At 30.6% G+C, this 16,565-nt stretch overlaps 3 protein-coding genes across 3 annotated transcripts; 2 read left to right on the plus strand and 1 right to left on the minus strand.

Moving 5' to 3' along the window:
• The first annotated feature begins 4,699 nt into the window (after window positions 1-4,699).
• LOC135132999 (pupal cuticle protein C1B-like) lies at window positions 4,700-5,484 on the plus strand. Its single transcript, XM_064061222.1, has 2 exons — window positions 4,700-4,745; window positions 4,799-5,484. Exons 1-2 carry the CDS (start codon window positions 4,734-4,736, stop codon window positions 5,387-5,389), a joined length of 603 nt encoding a protein of 200 aa, XP_063917292.1. The 5' UTR covers window positions 4,700-4,733; the 3' UTR covers window positions 5,390-5,484.
• Window positions 5,485-12,895: 7,411 nt separating this feature from the next.
• Window positions 12,896-14,171, plus strand: LOC135133277 (uncharacterized). Its single transcript, XM_064061632.1, has 2 exons — window positions 12,896-13,402; window positions 13,632-14,171. Exons 1-2 carry the CDS (start codon window positions 13,114-13,116, stop codon window positions 14,129-14,131), a joined length of 789 nt encoding a protein of 262 aa, XP_063917702.1. The 5' UTR covers window positions 12,896-13,113; the 3' UTR covers window positions 14,132-14,171.
• A 93-nt stretch (window positions 14,172-14,264) lies between these two features.
• LOC135133287 (uncharacterized) lies at window positions 14,265-14,830 on the minus strand. The gene is made up of 2 exons (XM_064061644.1): window positions 14,758-14,830; window positions 14,265-14,708 (listed from the first exon to the last, which is right to left on the minus strand). The coding sequence occupies exon 2, from the start codon at window positions 14,695-14,697 to the stop codon at window positions 14,368-14,370; it is 330 nt and encodes a 109-aa protein (XP_063917714.1). The 5' UTR covers window positions 14,698-14,708; window positions 14,758-14,830; the 3' UTR covers window positions 14,265-14,367.
• Between the last annotated feature and the right edge of the window lie 1,735 nt (window positions 14,831-16,565).

The raw sequence follows: 16,565 nt of genomic DNA on the forward strand, positions 1-16,565 counted from the left end.
TCCCGATTTTCTAATTTTTCGATTTTTTTTACATTTTAGATTTTTCAATTTTGCGATTTTCGATTTCTCGATCTTTCGATTTTTAGACTGATCGATTTTAGATTTTTCGGTTTTTAATTTTTTTGAGTTTTCAATTTTTCGATTTTTAAACATCTCGATTTATCGAAATTTCGATGTTTTATTTTTTCGATTTTCAAAATATTTCAATTTTTAATTTCGATTTTTGAATTTTGGCCTATTTCGATTTCTCGATTTCTCCATCTTTTGATGTTTCCATTTCTCGTCAATTTTTCGACTTTTCGGCTTTTCGATTTTTCAATTTTACGATATTTCAGTTTAGGGATTTTTCAGTTTTTCGATTTTCAAATTTTTTGATTTTTCGTTATTTTTTTTATTTAAAATTTTTCAATTTTTCACTTCGATTTTTCAATTTTGTCCTAATTTGATTTCTCGGTTTTCCAATTTTTCGATGTTTCGATTTTTTAATTTTTCGGTTTCCCAATTTGTTTGTCCTTTCAGTTTGGAATTTTTCAGTTTCTCGACCTTTCAATTTTTCGATTCTTCTATTTTCCAAATTTTAAATTTTTCTATTTTTAAATTTTGGATTTTCGATTTTTCGATTCCTCAAATTTTTATTACATTTTTCAATTATTCGACATTTCAGTTTTGGGACTTATCAATATCAAGTCTTAATTTTCCTATTTTCGACTTATCTATTTCCCCATTTTCTAATTTTGTAGTTGTAAAGTGATCACCATAAAAAAAAAAACTTAATGTTTCCGTTTCTCGTCAATTTTTCGACTTTTCAGCTTTTCGATTTCTCGAAATTTCAAATTTTCGATTTCTCAATTTTTCGATTTTCCTTACATATGGCAATTTTCGACATTTCATTTTTGGGATTTTTCAGTTTTTCGATTTTCCAATTTTTTTTTACATTTTTCAATATTTCGGTTCGTCAATTTTCCGATTTTTCGACTTTTCTATTCTTGGATTTTCTAACTTTTCGATTTTCGAATTTTAGATTTTTCAATTTTACGATTTATCGAGATTTTGATGTTTCTGTTTTTCGATGTTTCGTTATTTTTTTATTTAACATTTTTAACTTTCGATTTTTCGATTTTGGCCTATTTCGATTTCTCGGTTTTTCAATTTTTCGACTTTATGGCTTTTCGATTTTTCGATTTTCCAATTTTTCGATGTTTCGATTTTTCAATTTTTCGTCCTTTCGGTTTGGAATTTTTCAGTTTCTCGACTTTTCAATTTTTCGATTCTTCTATTTTCCAAATTTAAAATTTTTCGATTTTTAAATTTTGGATTTTTGATTTTTGGATTCCCCAAATTTTTCTTACATTTTTCAATTATTCGACATTTCAGTTTTGGGATTTATCAATATTTCAAGTCTTAATTTTCCCATTTTCGACTTTTCTATTTCCCGATTTTCTAATTTTTTGATTTTTACATTTTAGATTTTGCGATTTTCGATTTCTCGATCTTTCGATTTTTCGACTGATCGGTTTTAGATTTTTCGGTTTTTAATTTTTTTGAGTTTTCACTTTTTTGATTTTTAAACATCTGGATTTATCGAAATTTCGATGTTTTATTTTTTCGATTTTTCGTTTTTTTTTTTTTTATTCAAAATATTTCAATTTTTAATTTCAATTTTTGAATTTTGGCCTACTTCGATTTCTGATTTCTCCATCTTTTGATGTTTCCATTTCTCGTCCATTTTTCGACTTTTCGGCTTTTCGATTTCTCGAAATTTCAAATTTTCGATTTCTCAATTTTTCGAAATTTCAGTTTGGGGATTTCTCGATTTTTCGATTTTTCGATTGCTAGGTCTTAGATTTTCCGGTTTTTAAATAATTTTTCGATTTTTCAGTTTTTCGATTTTTCGTTATTTTTTTTTTTTAATTTAAAATTTTTCAATTTTTCACTTCGATTTTTCAATTTTGATCGATTTTGATTTCTCGGTTTTTCAATTTTTCCATGTTTCGATTTTTCAGGTTTTCGATTTCCCAATTTTTTTGTCCTTTCAGTTTGAAATTTTGCAGTTTCTCGATTTTTCAATTTTTCGGTTCTTCTATTTTCCAAATTTTAAATTTTTCGATTTTTAAATTTTGGATTTTTCATTCTTCGATTCCTCAAATTTTTCTTACATTTTTCAATTTTTCGAAATTTCAGTTTGGGGATTTCTCGATTTTTCGATTTTTCGATTGCTAGGTCTTAGATTTTTCGGTTTTTAAATATTTTTTCGATTTTTCAGTTTTTCGATTTTTCGTTATTTTTTTTTTTATTTAAAATTTTTCGATTTTTCAATTTTGTTCGATTTTGATTTCTCGGTTTTTCAATTTTTCGTTGTTTCTATTTTTCAGTTTTTCGATTTCCCAATTTTTTTGTCCTTCCAGTTTTGAATTTTTCAGTTTTTCGATTTTTAAATTTTGGATTTTTGATTGTTCGATTCCCCAATTTTTTCTTACATTTCTCAATTATTCAACATTTCAGTTTTGGGATTTATCAATATCAAGTCTTAATTTTCCCATTTTCGACTTTTCTATTTCCCGATTTTCTAATTTTTCGATTTTTACATTTTCGATTTTCGATTTCTCGATCTTTCGATGTTTTTTTCCGATTTTTCGTTTTTTTTATTCAAATTATTTCAATTTTTAATTTTTCGACTTTCCAGCTTTTCGATTTCTCGAAATTTCAAATTTTCGATTTCTCAATTTTTCGATATTTCAGTTTGGGGATTGCTCAATTTTTCAATTTTCCTTACATATGGCAATTTTTCGACATTTCATTTTTGGGAATTTTTGAGTTTTTCGATTTTCCAATTTTTTACATTTTTCAATATTTCGGTTCTTCAATTTTCCGATTTTTCGACTTTTTTATTCTTCGATTTTTCGTTATTTTTTTATTTAACATTTTTAACTTTAGATTTTTCGATTTTCCAATTTTTCGATGTTTCGATTTTTCAATTTCCCAATTTTTCGTCCTTTCAGTTTGGAATTTTTCAGTTTCTCGATTTTTCAATTTTTTATTCTTCTATTTTACAAGTTCTCAATTTTTCGATTTTTTAAATTTTGAACTTTCGATTTTTTGTTTTCTAAAAGTTTAGTTCCTCAAATAAATTAGTTTTTTTTGCCTTTCTTCTTTTTTGTGACAGAATTTCTTAATTTTCCGTTTCTGGTTCTTAGTCTTTAAGTTCATTCGCATTTTCAGAAGGTTAAATCAGTAATTAATTTAATTTTAATACTTCCCTCACCTCGGAAATATACAGGGTGAGTCACTAAGCGCGCGGTCCTCGATATCTCATTAATTATTAGAAACACAAAAGAATCCAAAAACATAAAGTTGTTCGGTTCTTTGAACACTATATTTTAAATTCAGTTTTTTTTTAATCAGACACCATATATATTTTGACATATATATTTTGACTGACATGTTCATAAAGTCTTTACAACCACAGTTTACTTTAGAAATTCTATTGCGACATTGCCACGTTGTTCCAATTTTCTGGAAATTATATGACAATGAAAGGTTAACTTTATAATTTTCAAATATCGATGTTCTAGTTTGTTTTTTTTCAAATAATAGTGTAGTAACTATCTACTTTAAACCTAGGAAATAAAAGATACAGAACAAAAAGAGAATGAGGTATACTAATAAAATACAGGGTGTTCTAGTTGAAAAAACTGAAATATCGATATTTGAAAATTGTAATATCTAATTAAAATAAATTGTGGTTGCAAAGCCTAATAAGAGATCAATTAAAATATGTATCTAAAGATACTTAGGGTGCTTCATTTTAAAAAACTAAGTTGTGTTACGCCTTAAAAACAGAACATCGGTAAAGTTAAAGATAATTTTAGAGTATATAATCAGATAAGTCAGGTTTATTAAATAAATTATTATGTAACAAAAATGTAACAAAAAATTAATATGTTATTCTTATAAGTGACAAGTACGTAAAACTTTAACTACGTTTGTTCTCTCTGAGCAAATATAACTATTTATATATTAAGTCGAAAAGAGACCGCATTTTTTAAAGTTGAAGGTCCCTTCCTACAAGTCTAGGATGTGCAGTCGTTGACTCGAATGCAAAATTCTTCACCCATTTGAAATAAAACAGTATAACTCGTACTACTTCACAATGACATTTTATATCTACAACCACCTTCTTCAATACTAAATTCAGAATATGTAGGGCACAGACACGCCCAAATAAACCGGACTAATCCATGAACAACCGTCTACAATAATCACGATTGCGCAAGAATAATGTATCTATTAGGAGAACAAAATATGCTTACAACAATCCGCTCATTTTTTTTCGCAACACTCCGCAAACTCAAAATACCATGTTGATCACTCATGCTGACCTCCACGAGGGAATGCTTTGGATGAAATTTTTCTTCAAATTTTCTTTTACACAAAAGGAACTTTCTGGGCCCACTCTCGTTGAGTAACATGCAATACCTCCTCGCCTGCATTAACCTTAACATATTGTAATATGGTCTAGATCAAGAGGTATCCTTGTACTTGAATTAAACTCGTTATTTCGTGGTGGAGCAATATCTTGATATAGGTTCGTACTTTGTAAAAATGAAAAGTTGATTCACATTCAGTTGGACCAAACCAGTTTGGGGTTCGCCAAATATTAATCGCTATAAAAGCGACCCGTGCTTGAAATTTCGGTACATTCGTCCACCAACGATCTACCAAGTACCACTAAAATGGCATTCAGGGTACTACCATACCAACTTATTCAAACTTCAACTAAATTGTTTTAATTTTCCAGCTCGTAGTTTTGTGCGCCGCTTTGGCTTGCGCCAACGCTGGATACCTCGGCGGTTACGCTGCCGCCCCCGCTTTGGCCTACGGTGCCGCCCCTGCCTTGGCCTACGGAGCCGCTCCCGCTTTGGCCTACGGCGCCGCCGCCCCCACCCTCGGCAGCACCTACCACGGCAGACTCGCCTCCCCCGCCGTAGCTTACGCCGCCCCCGCCGCTCTCGCCGCCCCAGCCATCACCTCCCAGCACTCCAACATCATCCGCAGCTTCGGCAACTTGGGACAAGTCTCCACTTACTCCAAGAGCATCGACACCCCCTTCTCCAGCGTCCGCAAACACGACATCCGTGTGTCCAACCCCGGAGTTAGGACCGCCATCGCCGCCGCCCCCGCCGTAGCCTACGGAGGATACGCCGCCCCAGCCATCAGCACCTACCACGGAGGCTATGCCGCCCCAGCCATCAGTGCCTACGCCGCCCCAGCCATCGGCGCCTATGCTTCCCACGCCATCGCCGCCCCAGCCGTCGGCGTCGCTTACTCCGCCGCCCCCGCCGTGTCCCACCTCACCTACGCCTCCAACTACGCCAACTACGGATGGTAAACGTGGTAGATCGACACAGACTGACGTCACCTATTTATTTATTGACTATTTTCTTGTTAATTTATGTTTCTTCAAATAAAAGTATAAAATTTTAACTAGAATTTTTATTTAAATAAGAAAGTGTACAGTTTTTGACGAATTTTGAAACTGTCAAAGAAAGCAAATTTCTCGTAGATTCCGAATCTGAAAGTGTTTTTTGTCAAAATTTTCAACTAAGCCAGAAAATTTTTGACATTATCAAAAGGGGCAATAATCCTGCAGGGAAAGACTTGTTTTCTTTTCTCGTAGCAAATTTTCCACAGATTTCCAATGTACAATTGGTACTTTCGCTCCATGGTCGCCAGCCGCCGCCTTTCTACCACAGGAAACCCTTCACTAAAAATTTTGGATTTTCGAATTTTGTTTTTGATTTTTTCAAGTTTTTTGAGGATGTTTCAAAATTTTTAAAAATTCTTGAACTTTTTTTGAAGATTTTTCAAAAATGTTCAAGATTTTCTCGCTTTTTTTCAGGATTTTTCTTTTTAAATCTCTTGAAGATTTTCTAATTTTTTTAAATTATTTAAAGATAATTGTTTTTTTCAATTTCTGAAGATTTTAAAGTTTTTTTACAGTTTTGTGTTAAGATTTTTAGGTCTTCCTTTTTTTAGTTCTAAGAATCTCGGGGATCTCATGACTCTTGTTTTTGAAGTAATTTAAAAGAATGTCGGGGATTCCTTGTGTATGGTTTTTGACATAGTTTGAAAGAATCTCGGGGATTTTCCTGTGTATTGTTTTTAAAGCTTTTTAAAGAGATTGTTCAAGATTTTTAGAAGATTTTTTTAATTTTTTTAAGGATTCTGAAGTTTTGTTAAGGTTTTCATATCTTCTTAAGTTTTTGAAGCATTTTATTAATTTTGAAGTTTTTTTTTAACATTTTCCTTTTTCTTGAATTTTTTTGAAGATTTTTTTCAAAATATTTTAGTTTTTTAGGGTTAGTTTAACGACGTCTGATTGGCGTAGAGTCAGTCACGTGGTATTTTAATGCGATGTTAAAAATTTAATCGCAGTCAAGTATTTAACTGAGCTTCTGTTGCTTGTTTTCAAAGATTTCCCCTGTTGTTTTTGATTTTTTCAACTTTTTTGAAGATTTTTCAATTTTTAAAGATTCTTCAATTTTTTTTTTAAGATTTTTTGAATTTTTCAGGACTTTCTCGCTTTCGTCAAGATTCGTCAAGTAGTTTAAATTTTCTCAAGTTTTATCAATTTTTTAAATTTTTTTGAAGATTATGCGTTTTTTTTATTTCTAAAGATTGTCAAGATTTTTTACAGATTTATTTTAGGATTTTCAAGATTTTTCAAAATTTGTATTTTGTTTAATTTTTAAGAATCTCAAAGAGACTGTTCAAGATTTTTTAAAGATTTTTTTATTTTTTCAAGGGTTTTGAAGTTTTTCAAGATTTTTAATTTTTGTAAGGTTTTTCAATCGCTTTTTTAAATTTCAAGATTTTTTTAACATTTTCTTTTTTCTTGATTTTTTTGAAGATTTTTTCAAGATATTTCCGTTTTTTAGATAGAGTCAGTTTATGCAATATTTTAACTGTGATTAAAAGTTAATCACACATTTAACGAGATTCTTCCTTTTTAAATTTCTTGAATATTCTTCAATTTTTTGATTTTTTTTAAATTACTCATTTTTTTGAATTTTTAAAAATTTTCAAGATTTTTTACAGATTTGTTTTAAGATTTTCAAAATGTTTTCAAAATTTTTCCTATTTTTTTAAATTTTAAGAATTTCGAGGATTACATGAGTCTTGTTTTTGAAGTAATTTAAAGAATCTAGGGGATTCCTTGTCTACGGTTTTTGAACTAGTTTGAAAGAATCTCGGGGATTTTCCTGTGTATTGTTTTTAAAGCTATTTAAAGAGATTGTTCAAGATTTTTTAAAGATTTTTTTTATTTTTTTAAGGATTCTGAAGTTTTTTAAGGTTTTCATATCTTCTTAAGTTTTTGAAGCATTTTATTAATTTTCAAGTTTTTTTTAACATTTTCCATTTTCTTGAATTTTTTTGAAGATTTTTTTTTTAATATTTCAGTTTTTTAAGGCTAGTTTATATAATATTTTAACTGGGATTAAGTTAATCACGCATTTAACGAGGCGTTTAACGACGTCTGATTGGCGTAGAGTCAGTCACGTGGTATTTTAATGGGATGATGTTAAAAATTTAATCGCAGTCAAGTTTTTAACTGAGCTTCTGTTGCTTGTTTTCAAAGATTTCCCCTGTTGTTTTTGATTTTTTCAACTTTTTTGAAGATTTTTCAATTTTTAAGATTCTTCAATTTTTTTTAAGATTTTTTAAATTTTTTCAAGACTTTCTCGCTTTCGTCAAGATTCGTCAAGTAGTTTAAATTTTCTGAAGATTTATCAATTTTTAAAATTTTTTTGAAGATTACGCGTTTTTTTTATTTCTAAAGATTTTCAAGATTTTTACAGATTTATTTTTGGATTTTCAAGATTTTTCAAAATTTGTCTTTTGTTTAAATTTTAAGAATCTCAAGACCACATGAGTCTTGAGTAATTTAAAGAGACTGTTCAAGATTTTTTAAAAATTTTTTTTATTTTTTAAGGGTTTTGAAGTTTTTCAAAATTTTTAATTTTTGTAAGGTTTTTCAATCGCTTTTTTAAATTTCAAGATTTTTTTTTAACATTTTCTTTTTTCTTGATTTTTTTTGAAGTTTTTTACTTCCCGAGCGTAAGCAAAGGAAGTATTGTAATCGAGTCCGTCGGCCGACTCTCTACTTTTACGTTTTCTCGATCTTTCATGACCCCTAGAAGACGAAGAAATAGGTCTCCCATTTCCGTCTGTCTGTCCGTCTGTCCGTCTGTCCGTCTGTCCGTCTGTCCGTCCGTCTGTCCGTCTGTCCGTCTGTCCGTCTGTCCGTCTGTTGTCCCGGATTTTTATTAGACAGATAATCTCCGAAAGTACTCGACCGATTGTTGTGAAATTTTGTACTTATATTAAGAATATCATGTAGATGGTAAAACGCTAACCAAAATTTGTCTAATCATCCCCACCACTAAAGCGATGACGTCACTTCAAAATTGTACATAGTAAATGGGTTTTCAATTGTATAAAATAACATAGTCCTACACATGTAGTTTACAACTCTGAATCGACTTTTCACCCGAAACGTCCAGATTTTTGGAAAAAAAATCAAAATTATAAAACAACATTTTGAAATTTAATTTTTAATCTGCTAACCAGAATGCTTTGAAATCTTGCAGATGTTTTAAGGTCATAAAGAGCATAATAAATGTTTAGTCAAAATATATTTGCTTATCCCCTCCAAAAACTTGATGACGTCAGCTCGAAAGTTTGCCGAATAAATCATATCTAAAATGTACAAAATATGATGAGCCTGTACTTGTCATTTATCACTCCATTCATATTTTTTGGATTTGCATATACAGAGTGACTCAAAAAAATTAATGAATGCGCAAATATATTTTATTGATTTAATCAGGAACTACAAAACGGAATGCTCTGACATCTTGGGAATATTCTAAAGTTATTATAAGCATGGTAAACTTTTATTCAAAATGTATTTGTTCATCCCTCCTAAAAAAATTGATGACGTCACCCTTAAATTTTGCTGAATAAATCCTATCTAAAATGCAAAAAATATGATGAGTTTGTACTTGTGATTTATCATTCCATTCATATTTTTTAGATTTTCTTAAGAGGTGGTTCAAAAAAATTAATGAAGTCAATTTATTTTATTGATTAAATTAAAGGCAACACTTATTATTAGTATTACACCCCAACCAACCCAATTTGGTAGACAAAAAATTTGTTAAAGGAAAAACTCGGTTGAAACATAAGGGTAGCATGCTTATTTACATCGACTTTAACATTACAGACCTGCATTTGTTTTATGCGTTCACTTGGTTCCGCGAATGTGAAATAGACATGTTTATAATCAACCAATTGTGAATTTCACCGTCAAGAATTAAAATAAAACCCAATGTTTTATATAATAAGCGGAAGTCGAAGCAATAAAACCGATGGTCGTTTTGTTTACAGTTTCTCTGTTTGACTCTCAAGTATGCTGTTACGCCTGTCATCTTAAATTAAGAATGTTTATACATACACGATTTTCAGCTGCCTGGGATACGTATACGTGAGTAAATTGTTTCGTTATTTTATTGATTATTACAAATCAATATTCAAAACGACCCAATTCATTTTCCCGAAAATTTGAGAATATAATAATTTTATTCTTAGTATTACACTACATCTATCCCAAACTGATATACGTGTCCTTGCAAAAATGTTGATGACGTCATCGCATTTTTTTTTTAAATTCCCACTACAAAAATGTAATGAGAAAAAACACAATAGGCATGCAGTCGTCAAGTTTCCGACAGCGAGGGAAGTACTGTCTAAACTCTTTAGACCAATTGTTTCAAGATATTTCCGTTTTTTAGATAGAGTCAGTTTATACAATATTTTAACTGGGATTAAAAGTTAATCACACATTTAACGAGATTCTTCCTTTTTAAATTTCTTGAAGATTCTTCAATTTTTTGATTTTTTTTTAAATTATTCATTTTTTTTGAATTTTATAAAAATTTTCAAGGTTTTTTACAGATTTGTTTCAAGATTTTCAAAATTTTTTCAAAATTTTTCCTATTTTTTTAAATTTTAAGAATTTCGAGGATTACATGAGTCTTGCTTTTGAAGTAATTTAAAGAATCTAGGGGATTCCTTGTCTACGGTTTTTGAACTAGTTTGAAAGAATCTCGGGGATTTTCCTGTGTATTGTTTTTAAAGCTATTTAAAGAGATTGTTCAAGATTTTTTAAAGATTTTTTTTATTTTTTTAAGGATTCTGAACTTTTTTAAGGTTTTCATATCTTCTTAAGTTTTTGAAGCATTTTATTAATTTTCAAGTTTTTTTTTTTTACATTTTCCTTTTTCTTGAATTTTTTTGAAGATTTTTTTCAAAATATTTCAGTTTTTTAGGGCTAGTTTATATAATATTTTAACTGGGATTAAGTTAATCACGCATTTAACGAGGCGTTTAACGACGTCTGATTGGCGTAGAGTCAGTCACGTGGGATTTTAAAGCGATGTTAAAAATTTAATCGCAGTCAAGTATTTAACTGAGCTTCTGTTGCTTGTTTTCAAAGATTTCCCCTGTTGTTTTCGATTTTTTCAAGTTTTTTGAAGATTTTTCAGTTTTTAAAGATTCTTCAATTTTTTTAAAGATTTTTTGAGTTTTTCAAGACTTTCTCGCTTTCGTCAAGATTCGTCAAGTAGTTTAAATTTTCTGAAGATTTATCAATTTTTTTAATTTTTTTTAAGATTATGCGTTTTTTTTATTTCTAAAGATTTTCAAGATTTTCTACAGATTTATTTTAGGATTTTCAAAATTTTTCAAAATTTGTCTTTTTTTTAAATTTTAAGAATCTCAAGATCACATGACTCTTGAGTAATTTAAAGAGACTGTTCAATATTTTTTAAAGATTTTTTTATTTTTTCAAGGGTTTTGAAGTTTTTCAAGATTTTTAATTTTTGTAAGGTTTTTCAATCGCTTTTTCAAATTTCAAGATTTTTTTTAACATTTTCTTTTTTCTTGATTTTTTTTTGAAGATTTTTTCAAGATATTTCCGTTTTTTAGATAGAGTCAGTTTATACAATATTTTAACTGGGATTAAAAGTTAATCACACATTTAACGAGATTCTTCCTTTTTAAATTTCTTGAAGATTCTTCAATTTTTTGATTTTTTTTAAATTATTCATTTTTTTGAATTTTTAAAAATTTTCAAGATTTTTTACAGATTTGTTTTAAGATTTTCAAAATTTTTTCAAAATTTTTCCTATTTTTTTAAATTTTAAGAATTTCGAGGATAACATGAGTCTTGTTTTTGAAGTAATTTAAAGAATCTAGGGGATTTCTTGTCTACGGTTTTTGAACTAGTTTGAAAGAATCTCGGGGATTTTCCTGTGTATTGTTTTTAAAGCTATTTAAAGAGATTGTTCAAGATATTTTAAAGATTTTTTTATTTTTTTAAGGATTCTGAAGTTTTTTAAGGTTTTCATATCTTCTTAAGTTTTTGAAGCATTTTATTAATTTTGAAGTTTTTTTTTAACATTTTCCTTTTTCTTGAATTTTTTTGAAGATTTTTTTTTAAATATTTCAGTTTTTTAGGGCTAGTTTATATAATATTTTAACTGGGATTAAGTTAATCACGCATTTAACGAGGCGTTTAACGACGTCTGATTGGCGTAGAGTCAGTCACGTGGTATTTTAATGCGATGTTAAAAATTTAATCGCAGTCAAGTATTTAACTGAGCTTCTGTTGCTTGTTTTCAAAGATTTCCCCTGTTGTTTTTGATTTTTTTTACTTTTTTGAAGATTTTTCAGTTTTTAAAGATTCTTCAATTTTTTTTAAGATTTTTTGAGTTTTTCAAGACTTTCTCGCTTTCGTCAATATTCGTCAAGTAGTTTAAATTTTCTGAAGATTTATCAATTTTTTAATTTTTTTTGAAGACAATGCGTTTTTTTTATTTCTAAAGATTTTCAAGATTTTTTTCAGATCTATTTTAGGACTTTCAAGACTTTTCAAAATTTGTCTTTTGTTTAAATTTTAAGAATCTCAAGATCACATGAGTCTTGAGTAATTTAAAGAGACTGTTCAAGATTTTTTAAAGATTTTTTTATTTTTTTCAAGGGTTTTGAAGTTTTTCAAGATTTTTAATTTTTGTAAGGTTTTTCAATCGCTTTTTTAAATTTCAAGATTTTTTTAACATTTTCTTTTTTCTTGATTTTTTTTGAAGATTTTTTCAAGATATTTCCGTTTTTTAGATAGAGTCAGTTTATACAATATTTTAACTGGGATTAAAAGTTAATCACACATTTAACGAGATTCTTCCTTTTTAAATTTCTTGAATATTCTTCAATTTTTTGATTTTTTTTAAATTACTCATTTTTTTGAATTTTTAAAAATTTTCAAGATTTTTTACAGATTTGGTTCAAGATTTATAAAATTTTATGACAAGAATTTTTATTTAAATAGGAAAGTGTATGGTTTTTGACAAATTTTGAAACTGTCAAAGGAAGAAAAATTCTCGTAGATTCCAAATCTGAAAGTGTTTTTTCTCAAAATTTTCAACTAAGCGAGAACATCGAAAAATCAAAATTTTCAAAATTTTAACATTTTCAAAAGGGGCAATAATCCTACAGGGAAAGACTTGTTTTCTTTTTCTCCTAGAAAGTTTTCCACAGATTCTGAAATCAAAGCTGTTTTTTTCTCTAAACAACAAAAAAACCCAGTTTTTCAAAAAATTTTGAAATGATTAAAGGACTCCTCGGAGTCCTCGGGAAAAAAGTTCCATGCAGCAAATTTTCCATAGAATTCGAATGTGAAAGCAGTACTTTCGTTCCCTGGTCACCAGCCGCCTTTCTACCACAGGAAGCCCTTCTGTCCAAATTTAGGATTTTCGAATTTTTCGAATTTGCCGCCACGCCCCGACCTGTCAACCCGAAGCGTCCATTCTCAGGTCGAATCAAAATAAACCAAAAGGTGAATTAACCACAAATGATGTGAGAGCCGTTGCCTCCGAAAAATGCAGTCGGGCCTCCTCAACTGAATCTCCCCCATCGCCAAGACGCACTGCCACTTTTCCCGCACCCAAAAATAAACAAACGCACATAACCTCAATCTTCCACCGCCGCAAGAAAATGGTAAGGAAACGCTCCCGCAAGTACGAGAGCGACGACAACGACAGCGACAGCGACCTAGACTGCGACTTCGAGACCCAGTCGAGGCCGGCGCCCAAGAAGTACAGCCTGCGGGAGCGCAAGGCCCCCTTGTTCACCACGGACTTCGACTACTACGGGCTCGACGAAGACGACGCCGAGGCGCGGAAGCAGTCCACGGACGACGAGGACTTCCAGGTGGAGGCGGACGTGAACGGGGCGAGGAGCTTCTTCGAGCCGGACCCGGACGTGGACCCCCAGAATTCTGAAGGTATACAGATTTGAGTTACGAGGGTAAAGTTGAGCCGTTCGAAAACGATTTATCAGGACGAAGAGCTCAGATTTTCTATAGTTTAATCGGAAAATAAAGCCTAAATAAAAAAAAATCGTTCATGAAGTGTTGTCACTCGTAGGTGTATAGTTGGTTGCATACACACCAAGCGAGCTTTTCGTCCTGACGAATCCTTTCGCAAACGGATCCAAAATGTTGACTTTGACAGGTCTGATCGATTTTGAGGACATAATAAGGGCCGACATCGTGGTCAACAAGAATAAGATAGACTATGACAATATGATACAGAAGACGGAGATTAAATTGACGCAGCAGCCGAAAAAGCGGGGTCGGAAGCCGAAAATCCGACCCGACGGCGACATCAAGAAGGAAGAACCGACTGAGACTCAGTTTGTGTGTGAGCCAGATTTGGGTAGTCTCGAATTGCAGAAGCAAGAGATCGAGGAAGTGAAGGAGGAGAGGACTGAAAACCCACAAGACGCTAAAGATAAAAGCGAAGGGCTTCCGAATGGCGACGTTTTGGAAGGTTTGGAGAACGGTGATACCCAAAAGGGGGACAGCGAGTCCCCGGGGAAGGAACGAAATAGTATAGAGATGGTGATGTTAGAACCTCCTCCTATCCAGGAGGAGGATAAACAGGAAGACGAAGACGACGATGTTATTGTTTTGGGTGAGCTTAAACAGGATGTCATTGTTTTAGATGACTGAGCGAGCGCAATGACTTGTATATAGGGTGTATAGTTTAATCATGTATTGAGTTATTAGTGGTTATTTTGTTCAGACTTTATTAGATGTATTTATTGATTCGATTTGTGTAAGATGATTAAATAAACCGTAGTCATTTTACGTCGACGTGAACTTGTTGAAGCCACTAAACACCGTTTTATTATTTTCAGAGTTTTCTTTAAATAAAAAATTGCGCATAAATTAAAATCACATTTTTTTCACACCACTTCACTGTCCTCAGTTTCCACGTCCCCACTGTGTTCGCCGTTGTCGATTATGATGAATTTGGGCCGGGGGGCGCGAATGGGGGCTGTGAACGTCGATAGCTTACCAGCTTCGATGAGCTCCATGTCTTTGACCACCTGTCTGTACACCCGGTCTGAAATTCCTGTCGCTTCTATAAGTCTTTGTTTGTAGTTGCTAATGGGTATTACGGGGGCTCCTTTCGTGGCTTCTTTCTTCATAAATCGTAACACGTTGGCTATGACTTCGCGACTCTGGGAGTTCACGATTCTGCCACGAACCCCCACTTGTTTGTCGTGCGGCATTTTGTGACCCGCTGTAAATATAAGGTGGTTGGAACACGTCTGGAGGTTTATAAAACTCACTTTTGGCCGGGTTTGAATTGTAAATACAAATTTAAACTAAATGACACAGCTGACATGTGTCAATGTCATTGGGTACCAATCGCCGAAGTTAAAATCACTAGAGGTTTCGGGCCATGTTTAAGTTGGTAATGGAACGTCAATCAAATTTTAAATTTAAAAAATGTCAAGTGGTACTTTTTTTGAAAGATTTTTTAAATAGAAATTGTTTCAGGGGGCTTAGTACGTGCTAATCTAAGAGCAATTTGGGCAAATGACACCCTCTAAGAAAATAGAGGGCGAAGCTGAAAATTTTCGTCAATTTAAAGTCTTGACAGTTTCAGTTTTCTCAGGGTCGAATTTTTGAAAACAAAAAAAAATTCTTGAATGTTTAATAATAAAAATTTCAATAAACGTGGGTGAAAGACAGAATTTGTGGAAATTTTGAAATATCGATTTCCAAAGATTTCTAGTGAAATAATTTAGAGATTGTTTATAAAATAGTTTTTAAGAATTTTCCAAAAATGTAACACCATGTATCGCAGGCAAGTATTTAATTGAGGTTCTGTAAACCGGATCTTAAAGATTTGTTTTCAAAGATTTTCCCTTTTGTTTTTGATTTTTTCAAGTTTTTTGAAGATTTTTCAAAGTTTTTAAAGATTCTTAAATTTTTTTCATGATTATTTAAAAAATGTTCAAGATTTTTTAAAGATTTTTTTTATTTTTTCAAGGATTCTGAAGTTTTTTTAAGGTTTTTCACATTTTATTAAGTTTTTTAAGCATTTTATTAATTTTCAAGTTTTTTTTAACATTTCCCTTTTACTGAATTTTTTTGAAGATTTTTTCAAAATATTTCCGTTTTTTAGGGCCAGTTTATACAATATTTTAACTGGGATTAAGTTAATCACGCATTTAACGAGGCGTTTAGCGAAGTCTGATTGGCGTAGTCAGTCACGTGGTATTTTAACGCCATGTTAAAAATTTAATTGCAGTGAAGTATTTAATTGAGCTTCTGTTGATTGTTTTCAAGGTTTCCCCTGTTGTTTTTGATTTTTTCAAGTTTTGAAGTTTTTCGAGATTTTTAAGTTTTCTAAGATTTTTCATATTTTCCTAAGTTTTTTAATTGTCAAGTTTTCTTTTTAACATTTTCTTTTCAAGATTCTTTCTTTTTAAATTTCTTGAAAATTTTTCAAGATTCTTCAAGATTTTCAAGAATTTTTACAGATTTATTTTAGGATTTTCAAGATTTTTCAAAATGTTTCTTTTGTTTAAATTTTAAGAATCTCAGGATCACATGAGTCTTGTTTCTGGAGTAATTTCAAGAGATTGTTCAAGGTTTTTTAAAGATTTTTTTTATTTTTTCAAGATTTTTTAAGTTTTTCAAGATTTTTAATTTTTGTAAGGTTTTTCATACTTTTGTGAGTTTTTTAAACACGTTTTTAGTTTTCAAGATTTTTTTACATTTTCTTTCTTCTTGAATTTTTTTGAAGATTTTTTCCAACAATATTTTATGTGGGATTAAGTTAATCACACATTTAATGAAACGTTTAATGGTCTTAAAGGGTCTTAAAGATTTCTTTTTAAAGATTTCCCCTTTTGTTTTTGATGTTTTCAAGTTTTTTGAAGATCTTTCAAGGTTTTTAAATATTCTTCAATTTTTTGAGCTTTTTTGAAAAATTTTCAAGATTTTCTCGCTTTTTTCAAGATTTTTCCTTTTTTAAATTTCTTGAAGATTCTTCAATTTTTTTATTTTTGTTGAAAATTATTCGTTTTTTTGAATTTTTAAAAATCTTCAAGACTTTTTAAAGATTTTTAATTTTTTCAAGAGTTTT

The sequence above is a fragment of the Zophobas morio genome, unplaced genomic scaffold (genome assembly GCF_036711695.1).
Source record: "Zophobas morio isolate AGI-343-1 ecotype UQ-CSIRO unplaced genomic scaffold, CSIRO_AGI_Zmor_V1 ptg000003l, whole genome shotgun sequence".
Classification (NCBI taxonomy): domain Eukaryota; kingdom Metazoa; phylum Arthropoda; class Insecta; order Coleoptera; family Tenebrionidae; genus Zophobas; species Zophobas morio.

What these genes read in the sequence shown, in the direction of transcription:
- LOC135133287 (XM_064061644.1), bottom strand. Translation starts at nt 14,697, where the DNA reads ATGCCGCACGACAAACAAGTGGGGGTTCGTGGCAGAATCGTGAACTCC.
- LOC135133277 (XM_064061632.1), top strand. Translation starts at nt 13,114, where the DNA reads ATGGTAAGGAAACGCTCCCGCAAGTACGAGAGCGACGACAACGACAGC. An exon ending in GGACCCCCAGAATTCTGAAG is followed by an intron (nt 13,403 to 13,631) that starts GTATACAGATTT and finishes TGACTTTGACAG; the next exon opens with GTCTGATCGATTTTGAGGAC.